This window comes from Gouania willdenowi, chromosome 3 (assembly GCF_900634775.1).
Source record: "Gouania willdenowi chromosome 3, fGouWil2.1, whole genome shotgun sequence".
Taxonomy (NCBI): Eukaryota; Metazoa; Chordata; class Actinopteri; order Blenniiformes; family Gobiesocidae; genus Gouania; species Gouania willdenowi.
The window spans coordinates 13,749,244-13,762,337 of NC_041046.1; the positions used below are offsets into that span (position 1 = coordinate 13,749,244).

Consider the following 13,094-nt stretch of genomic DNA (forward strand, 5'->3'; position numbering starts at 1 on the left):
GCCACCTACTGGATGTGTCTTGCAGCCACACACATTTCCACCATGTGTGACCAAGTCAATATGCTCACAGCTGATCACCGTAATCGACCTGAAATTTCTCACAATCATTAATCGCGATCATATAATTGCCCAGGCCTAATGTACTTTATATGAATAGGTCATAAATGAAGGATGGCGGATTGGCCTAAGGCGCTATACACAAGAATTTTTCCTTCCGCTGACATGGGTTCACATCCCACTTCTGACGTTTTTTTTTTTTCATTTTAACATATTTAACACAGCAAATTCCACCTTTAAAAATAAATTTACATAAAAAAAGAAACACTGACGGAACTATAGCTAGAAGGACACGGCTCCGGCATTGACGGGGACTACTGGCATTCGGCTTACTGGCGCACCAGAAGTGCTGGAACTATAGTCAGGTTAGTCTGAGGTCCGGTTTATTTATGGACTGTTTATATCCTTGAAGCGACATTATCCGACAGAAAAATATCTAGCTGAAATCTGCAGACTACAGCTGGGCTTTTAAGGCAGTGAACCAAGCATTAACTGTTCAGCAGCTGGCTATAATAAAGCAGCTGTCCAGTGATTAAAAACAACACCAAAAAAAACTACTCAAAGCAGTTTCTGTAAAGTCCTCTCCTAATGGGAATCTTACCAGTGTTTATGGCGAAATCCACGAGGGTTCAAAAGTACCTGTTTTCACATTTACGTTGACAATAATTGTGCGGTCAGCCTCTACAGGGTTAAACCCTTCACACTTGCTGCAAAGATTCTCTTGCCCGGTCTTCTTAAACTGAGTGTTTGGTTAAGGCTATAATTGATATTCAAATATGAGGATTTTTATCTTGTCCTAAAAGGTGGATATCCTGCTCTCAATGGAGTCAATCCATCATTTTTAGACCACTGGCTCTGGTTTTCACTCTTTGATGCTTTTAATGAAACACCCCACTTTCACTGTATACTTCTGTCCAGTCCACTCTGCGGGCTCACCCATGCCTGCACCGTCTGGCAGAAAAAATTGTTGAATCAAAGTTTACTTAAAAAAAGACAGTGACACTTTGTGACGTGTTTCTTGTGAAGCAGTTTTAGCATTTCTTAAAGGCAGCACTTTTTTTTAGTTTAATTCCATATAAAACTAGTGACCACGAGTAAAGATGCAGAATCACCTGTACCTTCTTGTAATTTTAAATATAATTACGTACGTTGATATATTAAAGTCAATAAAAAAGCAAACAGAGAAATGGTAATGTTGTGGTATTTTGCTCCATATTTAAGGGAGTAGTATTGGTTATAAAATGTAAATGGTTTTGTCTAACTTTTTTGGTTAAATACTAAAATACAAGATGCTATTGTTTATTGTTGATCTTTTGGATGAAAAGTTTTGTTTTACCTCAATTTGGATATTAATGCATATTTAGTGAAATAATGTAGTTGTGTTGTTTAAGATACTAGTACAGTGCCCGCCGGAACTATGTATTCATAAAGTGGGAGGAGCTTAAGTAGAGTTGTTAAAATAATGAGAATTGGATAACTATGAAATAAAAAAGAAATATATATATTATTTTTTTGTGAAATTAGTACAAAAAGCATAAACACTCAAACGGGTGATTTCTTTGACATGATTAAAGAGTTGTTTACTGCAGCCCTAAATGTTAACTTGACTCTTGGCTCTCCCATTCAATTTAGTTGTCTTTTTATTGTAATGTGCATTTTCTGCATCCAGGGTATTATTTTACAATAAACTTTAGAACCCCCAGAAAGCAGGTGGCTTTATACATTTTAAATTTAAACTATGTAAATATGAAGTTTCACATTGGTTCTACCAGGATCATCTGATGCATTCCTTTTCCTGTCAGTCAGTCAATGTATAGATTACACCCAAAGATACATGCTGTTCCAGCAAGCAGGGTGTCACTGACACAATAACCAATTTTTCTCCTTTCTGCCCATTGTAGCAGATGGTTCTCATTCACTAGAAGGCATTTCAGCACCACACCCGATCCTGCCTCTCCTCATTTTTCTGCTATCACCTCTGTGTGCCTTTCCTTTCTTTGTGACACTCACTCATTGTCTTACATTTTTAATCCTCCTCTATTTATCATTTTCTCTTTGCCACTACCCCCCCCATTTTCCTTGAAATTTGGCAAAATTAGTGAATTGTTTGGCAGTTTTTGTGTAAAAAAAAAAAAATATATATATATATATAGTGTGTATTATTTGGTGCAACATAATGTATTAAACTGAGAGAAGTGTATTTGTTCACATTTTTATGCTTAAAAATCTGAGTTTTCAAAGGTACCTTTGAGGAAAGTGTGAAAAATTCAAACCACCAGAACAGAACAAATGTTTGTATTTTGTAGAACAGTCTGAAAGCCAAACTTGCCACAGTTCAGACTGTGGAAAACGGTGTGAAGAACAGTTAAGCAGGAGTGTAAGGACGAGATGGTGTTATTTCCCTGACAGGCACTTTAGCTGTCTGTGAAGCTGTTCCACAACATTACATAACATTACTATGATATGGACAAAAGGATTATCTGAAAGGAGTGCCAAGGGTGCACATGCTCTCTAGGCAAGCTGCATGGCTGAGATTTAATCTGATCCGAAAAGGTGGAGCATGAGAAGGGAGGTTGTTTTTTTTATGCTTACCCAGGTCACATGGTGAGGTAGCTGTGCCTGTGAAACGAAACCTAATGGTGCTGTTGAAGGGAATGTGTGAAAAACGCCTACAGCTAAGGTCTGGTTCATGGAGCTGTTCATGCTTTCTCTACCTTTACATTTATACATAACATTATTTATTTCCCCCTGTGCAGACTTGGAGTTGGGGTGACTTAAATGAACCAAACAGAGATCTGTTATCTTGGCTTTAAAATCAAAACTCATGTGTTGCAGCTCAATACTGGTGAGTTTCTATTTTCTCTGAAATGAAACTTAAGGTTGTAGAGGAGGCTGTTGTTTCTGTGAAAGGGGAGAGAGAAAACAGACCAATCCTTAGCTCTCCTTTTAGTAGAGCTATATATCAAGATTCAAAATATATAGAGTTTTCTATTTTGGCGATATAGAAAATGACAATATAGCCTATATCAAGATTTATTTATTTTACTTGTTTTGATTTATACAATCACATAATACAAGTATAACATTTATTCATAGAGTACAGTCAAACAATTTTTCCATATTTCTGAGATATGTATTTTATTGCTTATTTTGTAGTAAAATGAGAAGTAAAATACTTGTTGGCAGATATTGTGCAGCTGTTTGTTAACAAATCTGGCTGTGTTGCATTTTTCATCAGTAATTCTAACCCAGAATTGTCTTTCTGGTCTGACTTTGAGTTAAAAATATTGAGATTCATATTGTATACTGTATTGCCATTTACAGAAAAAATATTGAGATATGAGCTTTGGTCCATATCGCCCAGCCCTACAAAACATAAATTGAGACATTAATTAATTAATTTTGATTATTTGAATAAAACAGCAATGAATCATGCAAAAAAAACGAGGCCCTGTTTAAATTCAACTGATGTAGAATTGAGTCTTGTATAAATAAAGGAAGTTTCCTGGTTCTGTATATATGTTCAGTTGGATAATGCGTCGTTTGCAGGTTGGAAAACAGGATAGACTTAATATCAGCTGCCTTGTGTTTTAGGGAGACACAAAGGGAGGATTCTCTGCTGTTGTGTTTTGATCTTTGTCATTGGGCTGTTTCCACTGAAAACTCAGCCAGGCTTTTCCAAAGCTTTACACAAAACCAAGCAACATCCTGCCTGACAACAGCAAACATCTGAAGATGTCGAATATGTCATTGTTTTGGTTAAATTACATTTTGGAAGCTTTGCATGCCTAAGGTTTAATATCCAAATGATGGCCTGTAAGCAGCTGGCAATTATCTATGTCTTTTCTACTGTTTTGGGCAAATACAGCATTATTTATATTTACCAAGAGACTAAAGGCAAAAAAATATTTACACCATGATAATTTTATTCTGCAGAATGTTTTGGATGATGGTCTCATTATGCCACATGAATTATGGATTATCTGCCACCTCTTCATATATTTTTATTTTTATCCATTCGGCTCGAGTTCAGGACCCAGGTTCAAACCTAATAAATTTTAATTGTTGGCAGGAGAAAGGGCTTGTTACATATTGTAAACTACATACTTTCAAACTACTCCTCAGGGTGTGATCCAAACAACGGTCAATCTGTTGCAACCAACAAGCTGATCTTCAGCAGGCTTTGCTCTGTTGTCTTTATACATTGAGAAGTGTAGAAGGATTTGTTACATGTCCTTTCTCATTGTCTAAAGCAGAGGTGTGCAACATTTACTCTCAAAGGAGCCATTTTGCCTAACCTCACCTGGATTATTTAAAATCCTTCCAGAGCCGGAAAAAAATCCATCTCACTGAAGATAAGTGTATAAAATTATATATTAGTTAAAATGATGTCAAAAAATTTAATGTAAACAAGATTTTTGGGAGTTATTATATTTGTAGGGCTACAAATAACTTGAATTTGATAACACATGCTAATTGCTAATTTCTTGCAACATATCAAGCGTGCATATTAAGGTGGCATGTTGGCAGTTAAATAAATCTTCCCTCACACAAATGAAATCTCTATTTTCTTCCAGAATAGTATTTTTGTTAGTTATCTTACCAGAGACGTAAAACTTAAGGTTAGCCACAGGTGCAAGGAAAGTTGATAGTCTGTAGATGTGGCGGAGTTATTGCACTATGTGATTCATTTTTAGTTTAACAAATTGTTTTATTATTATTTTATTTGAAGTTTATTATCATCTTCTGTAAGAAATGACAATTATTAAAAAAAAGTTTTTAAAGCTATAGGGAGCCATTGCAAAATAGTCAAAGAGCCACATGAGGCTGGAGAGCCACAGGTTGCAGACCCCTGGTCTAAAGGAACTAAGCCAAGTTTCTGACCTAATGTGGGTCCTTCTCGCTCACTGTGGGCGTGTTGGTGCACTTGCCAACTTGTTTATGTTCATACTAATTGTCTGTCCTTAGAGACCGTGCATGTGGACAGCACTGGTCAGTAGAAATCTTAAGGTCAGTACATGTGGGCAGAGCGACCTGTTCCAAGGGCAATTCAAGTCCCATTGCCTTTCTCCCCCAAATTCATGGTTTTTTGTTGGGTCAGCATAAATATAATGTGTTAATACTGACTCAGGGAGGACTCCTAGCTGCCTTAAGAAGAACAACAGTTTATTAACAGTTGTAACATTCACTTCTGCATTTTTTTTTCTAGTTCATTTTTTTAAGAGTTTATTTGTCTCCTTGTTTTATTTTCAAGGCATATTTCTTTCAATTAAAAAAAAATCAAACTCACTGTTGCTGGAACAAAACATGTGGACTTTTGGAATTGCTGTTGACCTTCAGTCGTGATGTAAACAGAAATTAATAGTTTTATTGTTATTACAGAAAAAAAGAAACTGTCTCTGATTAATTAACTAATTTATTTTTAATTTAATTTAATTCACAAAGATTGTGGTCAACTGAATCCATCGACAACTGAATATTATTAACCAGTCTTATTCTCCTGCCATTTTTCCAAAATGAAATGTTTGTATTAGTTCTGATATACTGTATATGTTGTGTATGAATCAATGTTGTCCTGGTTTATTAATTCTGCCTTTATTGGCATAAGGTTTTGTTGTCTGACTGCTAAAGTGTTACTGAACAATATGTACAACAAGCTGTTTTTTTGTTTTGTTTTTTTGCTTCATTTTTCATTCCTGGATTATCATAATACAGGGTTCCTGCGGATCCTTAAAAAGTCTTAAAAGCCATTAAATTCATGAATCTAAAAATAGGCCTCTATTGTCCTTAAATTTTAACACATAAATATGATTTTATGATTGTAATTATTCCCACACATTATTTTTAGTCAGTTTTTTTGTGTATTTTTGTCCGTTTACTTTGGGGGCCACCAGTTGTCCAGTGCAGACACTAGAACAAAATTACCCTAACACTATGTAATTGATTCCCCCAATTATGTTTAATGTGAAGTTGGTCTTAAATTTAAATTCAAAAGTCTTAAAAAGTCTTGAATTTAATTTAACCGAAGCTGTAGGAACCCTGTAATGAACCTTCAAAGCACTCCTACGGACTTTGTAAATCCTACTACTATTTATTTACCAAAGATAAAGGTTGGGGCTCAGATCAAGCAAGTGTGAGCACCTCTGCTTGTGTTGTTACTATCATGTGGTTGCAACCAATGTGACGTATGGGATAATACCAGAAAATACATTTTATTGTGCCAAATGCAGGGTGGGACAGCCCCTTCTTTAAGGTGTGAAAAAAAACACAACACACTCAGTTTAGTTTTGCATTTATAGCATTGGTTTTATTGTGATTGCAGTCTGTTAGCTCACCCTTATACAACTACTGTTTTTTGAAATATATGTTAAGGTTTTGTTTTTTCAGACATGTTTTTGTAGGAAATGTCCTAAAAAACCCTATCTGAATGAACAAAACTTTAACATACCTTTGAAAAAGGAAGATAAAATGAACTTACTGGAATTAAGACCATTATTTTGCCTCTATAAAGAAAAATCCAAGCCAGCTGTTGTTCTTTTTTGGATTGTGTGTTTTCCGTTTTTCTCACAGCTCTGTTTTCTGTGCTCTGCAGGTTACATGAGGAGATCAATGATTTCTACAAGTACATTTCCCCACGGCCAGAAGAGGAAGACATGAGATTGGAGGTGGTGGATAGAATAAAGGGAGTGATCCATGACCTGTGGCCCAGCGCTGAGGTACCTCTTCTGTTCACTAAAACATTACATTTAGTCGGCAATGGAGATCATATAGTTGCTAACTGAATGCTACAGTTGGTACAGGAAGAAAAGGTGATGAAGGAAAAGATGGTTAACTGTGGGTTAAGTTTTACTTTCAAAGTGAAAGTCAATTCACATGAAAACGATCAGAATGTAGCGTCTATTTTATTTTTGTTTACCCTCCTCAAATGTATATATGAATTATATAACACAGGGTCCTAACCACTTTTGGGTACAGGGCCATTGGATACTTTTTTCCCCAGTGGCTTTTATTTTGAAAACCAACCACACCTATACCTTGTGCAATTCTAAGGGTTGGTTAAACAGCCCAGTTTTGCCATTAAGTCATGATTTTATTACAAACCAATTTTTGATTGTTGATGATCATCAATTAGATATTTGATTATTGCTAATAATTGAACTTGCCATTAACATTGGTCAGTTGCAGAAATGTGTGGCTTCTCTTTTTATTAACACTTCACAGCACCTTCAATATTATACAGGGTCTATAAAATATACAAATTAGGAGGGCTTGGTGGATTTTTTAAATTACAATTTGAAAAATGTAAATCAATTTTGATAATTTTGAGAATTGATTGATAATCATTTTTACTTAAATAGCGATTAATTATTTTTCACTACTAAACGCTACTGTATTTCTGCAGTGGTGTTACGGTAGGGCAGTGTGGACATTTTGTATCTGTTCACTACTGTGGGTCACTGGGCAAGGACCCCACATCTTAATCCAAGTACAGTACACAGCAGGGCCAAACACAAGAGCTGATCCAGTGAAAGCTTTGGTTCTTTCAACAGTTTGATAATCATTCAATGATTTTTATGAGCATTGTGTGTCATGATTTTAGGACTCTGTGTATTATCAGGATCTTTTAGTGAAACTGGAATATCTAATCTTTACACTTCAAGAGTCTGTTCATAACAGCTACCAAACATGTTATAAACACTTAACTCTAATGCACCACATGTTTAAGCACAGTGTGTAATTTACAGCTCTCCATTATCACAGTTGTAATAGCAGTAGGTTAAATCAAGTGAAAAGGTTAAAGCTTCAGCTTTTCATCAACCACGTTTTTGTTTTTGTTATCTGCTGCACAAGACCGTGTTTGGGCCCTGTTTATCAGCACCGTGACAGGAATTATTACCCTGACTGACTTTGATCCCACTGATATAGCAGCACACTTCAAAGTGTGTGCCAGCTCTAAACCCAGCAAGTCCTAAATCAAGGAGCACCACAGTGCTCCAATCCTGACTGACTTGGCTCTTTTTCCACTATAGAGTATGCACGTGGTCACCCAGTCACTGTAATGGACTACTTATTTTAGATTCCAAATTCAGACAGCCAAAAGAAGATCTATCCAGCTAGGTTCATAAAGTAGTGCCTGCATGTCTGATATTGTTAAAGTGTGTTTACACGTATGTCTGAATCCTACTACCATGGTCTTGTATGAAAGGGCTCACCTTTGTGACTGCCAACAATTACTTTAGGCCTCATGGAAGTGTGATCATTCACAAATTCTCTTTTACAATCTGCTTACACTACAACATGTGACATGCTATAAAACAGTCTATCTGCCACTGGCACTTGTAGGACATGAGTAGATTTAAGGGTGTAAAGCAGGGTCAAGGCTTAAGTCTATTTGTGCAACACCCTCTGGGTGGTTGTAAAGGGATGCTTGTAAATATTTAAGTCTTTTTAGTGGCAGATTAAGAAATCAAAGGCTAATCTATGTGTTTAATATGTAAATATTCTGCAGGTTTGGATTTTCACATGTGACTGAGAAGTGTTTGAAGATGTTGTGATGACGGTCTTTATGTTATTTTTAATGCTGTTTTAAAATAATGAGCTGACTAGTGATATAGGATCAGGATTGAATTAAGTAGTGCTGTCTAGAGATTTAAAAAATACTGCAATTCATTAATTATGCTCTGTAATTTATTACCGTAATCTAATCTCTCTTTTTTAATCTCACCTAAAAATTGCTGAGTAAAGCCCTAATTAATTACATTATTGTGGGGGATCAAAAATATTGATATATAACAAAGTAGCTTTATAAAGTAATTTATAGTTTTTAACAGACTTGAACAGATGCAAGCGTAGACATTTCCATTTCTCTGTATGTGAGACAAGCCCTGAGGGCTGTTGACACCTTTAGTTTAGACCATCAGGGGGAAATATTGCTGTGTACTTAAGTCAATTTACAAATAATAGAAAATATAAATGAAATAAAACATCAGGTCCATATGTAGTGCTATGAAGTTAGCACATAAAAAAATAGGGATGTAACGATTAATTGCAAGGCAGTTAAAAATCGATTCATAGGTATCACGATTCACATCGATACTGTGAAAATTTAATCGCAGTACTTTTTTTAAACCAGCAGGGTGCTATCCAGAAGTGTTGGCAGTGGGCAGAATCTGCTAATACTTTCTTTCTGGCCGCCTTCTACTCTTAAATATGTTCATAAATGAATATGTTCATAAATTCTTTACCCCTTTAGCACCGGAAAAATATCTGCAATATTATGTGAATATCTGTAAAAGTCACGTTTTTCTATTAGCTCTGTCTGCTAGCATAGCATCTCTTCTTCACTGCAAGGATATCTGAATGCCAACCGACCACTGGACCTCTGCTGGTCCAAACAAATATCTGACCTACATACAGTGAAATTACTTTTTTTTTTTTTAAGTCCAATTGTTAAGGCACAAAATGCATTTTCAGTTGCACTTTTAAAAAGAAAAGGAACTTTTAGGTAGTTTTGCATTGTTTACTATAGAACCAGAATTTAAATTAATAGGCTTCTTCTTCATTTGTATTATTCCTTTATTTATTTCATTCAAGATTTATTTTTAGTTAAATTCCATTGTTTTGAATAGTTTATCAAGAGATTCTTTTGACAATGAAAAATAAAAGGAAAACAGTACAGTTTTTTTATAGTTTTTTCCCCAAAAAAATAAATATTTTTCAGTCATCATTTTTCTGCAGTCTCATTTTGTAAAATAAATCATGAGAGAATAGTATCGTGAACCCAGTATCGTGAATCGAATTATATCAGGATTTGAGTGAATCGTTATATCCCTATGAAAAATAGTACGAATATTTTTATGATCAATACAATTATTGAACACCAAACTTGTTGCTTTTTCTCACCTTCAGACTTTGTTCATTTGTCAGTCATGGACATATTCATTTGGCTCTGAACCCTGTAATTTGCATGCTCTTAGCATGTTGCAGCAAGCACTGTCTGAGTGTCCATGCTAGCTGTCTGTGCTAGCTGCTACATATTTAGCATTGAGGTGGTAGTGGAGGCTGAAAAGCTCCAGTAGTCTCTGCATCAGCATTATGGGTAGGAATAGACCAATTTTTTCTTCTTCTTTAGGGCTGATGTTGATACCGATTTTTTTTTCCATCAGCCTTAGCCGATGACGGATACGGACTGCTGATTTTTTTTGAGCCGATACTCCTTTTTCTCCTTCAATTTACATCATAAAAATTACACGATGATAACAAATGGTACGAGTCTCAATTTTTATAAAAGGAACATTTATTGAAATTAACAAAGGTGAGGTAGCACAACAAGTAAAATCAAACAAATATTAAAAACAGGTGATGTAGAACAAGAACAAGTTAAAAATACTTCTGCTCTCTGTAAATAATGTGGATCAGTGAACGCAGCAGCCCGCATCGGCCGATGCACGTAAAAAAATGCAAAAATCGGCCGATAATATCGGCCGGCCGATGTATCGTTTATCACTAATTATAGGTATATAGGGAACTGTTGAAAGAAAGGTTCCATGCTGTTTGGACTGCGATTAACGGTGTTGGATTTTTTTATGCATTATTTTTTACTGAAATTAATTAATCGCAATGAATGCGTTAAAATGTCAGCCTTAGAATTAAGTTGTTTGATTGATCTTCAATCTCAAAAATAAAGCCCTATCGACACAACATATTATTATTTCAATGACTGCAGTTTGTGTCATAAATGGGTGAATATGTTCTGCTGCAGCATGAGCTCCCATAGGAGGAGACTGACCCAAACGCTTAAGGGAATCATAGTTTAGACCATCTGCCAACCAGCGATGGTCTTTATCAACGAGTGGGAGTGTTTAAAGCAAGCAGACATTTATTATTTACTCTACTTATCAGCTGGTTCATGCAAATGTGCACTTTCCACTGAGTGGGAGTGGGATATGTACTCGTGGTTCGCAAACTTTTGGTCCAGGGTAACCTATTGCCTTTTTACTGCACGTGCAGTATTCCCATCCTATCAGTGCTCTCCTAATATTGTTATATTATATGAATCAACAGTCTCAGATTTTAGTTTCATTTTTGGCAATTTTTGTATTTTAGCTTTGCCTTTTATTCTCTCTTTGGAGCACATATTAAACTCAAGATGTTTGACTATGACACACATGCGCCTTGTGCCAAATCCAGCCCTTGAAAACATCCAATGTGGCCTGCAGGAAAAAGTACAAAATGACACGTATCATTGTATAAATTACCTAACAGTTCAGTTAGTAGTTATTACTGCCCCTTCGAAGTAACTACCATAATTTCTGGACTATAAGCCGCTACTTATAATGGCCGCTTAAACAATTACGTGGCTAAATTGTGGATTTTTCCAGAGCTTCATGCTGCCACAAAATTGAGATCTGTCACATTAGACCAGGTGGAACAATGAAATTGTCAATGTTATATTGTTTTTGCTCTCACAGATTCATTCTGATCACTCATTTTGTCATGATGTACACTGCCTCATCATTAGCAATGATGCAGAGAAATGTTGTCAGAGAGGGAGAGAGCAAGAGAGAGAGAAAGAGAGCGAGCAAGCACTCGTTGCAGCAGTGTGGATGCAGTAAAAGTCAGCCAGTTTGGCATGATATTAGCACTTAACCTAGCAACGCGCATCACCATTTTAAGAGGGGTATGCTTTTGCTTGACAACCGCCATTGACCGCTGACAACACGGTGGAGATCTTGCAGTCTGGCAGATTTTTATCATAGAATGCCCCAATCCTGCGTTATATTTGGCTGTCATAACCACGCTGAACGAAAAGATATCGTTTACAGAATACCTACAGAAAAAGGCCAGAAACGGAAATTATGGATCCAAGCACTGAGGCGAACGAACAACGACGGAACTACATGGAGCCCAAAATCAAAGTGGTCGTATGTTTGCAGTAGACATTTTGTTAATGGTAGGTTGTGTATTTTGGGGATCTAATTTCTGACTGATTTTTTTACATTGATTATGAATTAGCCTACATTTAAATTGTAATCTATTCAGTAATGACTGAAATGTCTATGGCTAGTTAGCTAGCTAGGGCTAGGCCTAACTAGAGGGCTTTCATGCCAGGTTTATACCAAACAATAATGCTTTACAAATATATTTTTTGCCGTCATTCTTGACATTCTATCGTCACTTAACGAATCGGAATAGAGTTCTGAACAGTGTGTGTCAGTTGCTGGCATTAGTGTGAGTCGTGCCATTAATCTTAATGCATGGTAATAGGAAAGGGCGGACTGCATAAAGTTGTTAAATCACCGCGTTAGGTTTGTTCAGGATTGATTGGTGCTCTGGACTCTGAGGTTGATGGAGACGCTTCCGTAAGGAGGACGGACAGACGGAGTGGAGATCAGAACAGCCTGGATACAGGCTGTTCTGATCGCAGCCATTGGCCAGTTTAGGCCACGTGATAGGTGCACCACGTGACTTAAAGTTCCGTGTAGCTCATATTTATTTCTAGCTACCCCACTTACCCTTTTATTCTTGCCCTAACCCTAACTGTAACTCTATCCCTATTTCTATTCCTATCCCTAACTGTAACTCTATCACTATCTCTAACTATTACTGTAACTCTATCCCTAACTCTAACTGTTACTGTAACTCTATCTCTAACCCTAACTCTAACTGTAACTGTAACTATCACTAACCCTAACTGTTACTGTAACTCTATCCCTAACCCTAACTCTAAACCTAACTCAATCCCTAACCCTAAAATGTTTATTTTTGTTGGATATGTATTTTTAAAGGTGTAATTTGCCGTGTTAAATATGTTAAAGTGAAGAAGAAAAATTAGTGTTATGCGGCCAATAAAACAGTGCGCTTTATAGCCCATAAATTACAGTAGTTCAATGAAACTGAGCAATATTTGCAGCGCTCCTATTTTTTTTTTTTTTATCCTGCAATTTTTTTTAAAAACAATCCCACAAAAATCACACACACATTAGTTACAAAATCATTGATTTGAAAGTACAATCCTGCAGGCACTGTTATGTCAC

General features: G+C 36.1%; 1 protein-coding gene across 1 annotated transcript in view; it reads left to right on the plus strand.

The window, feature by feature from the left end:
• tent4b (terminal nucleotidyltransferase 4B) overlaps window positions 1-13,094 on the plus strand; it is a 39,589-nt gene that overhangs the window by 16,211 nt on the left and 10,284 nt on the right. The window contains exon 2 of the mRNA XM_028434706.1: window positions 6,650-6,773. Within this exon, the coding sequence (XP_028290507.1) occupies window positions 6,650-6,773 (124 nt within the window). The remainder of the gene's footprint in view (window positions 1-6,649; window positions 6,774-13,094) is intronic.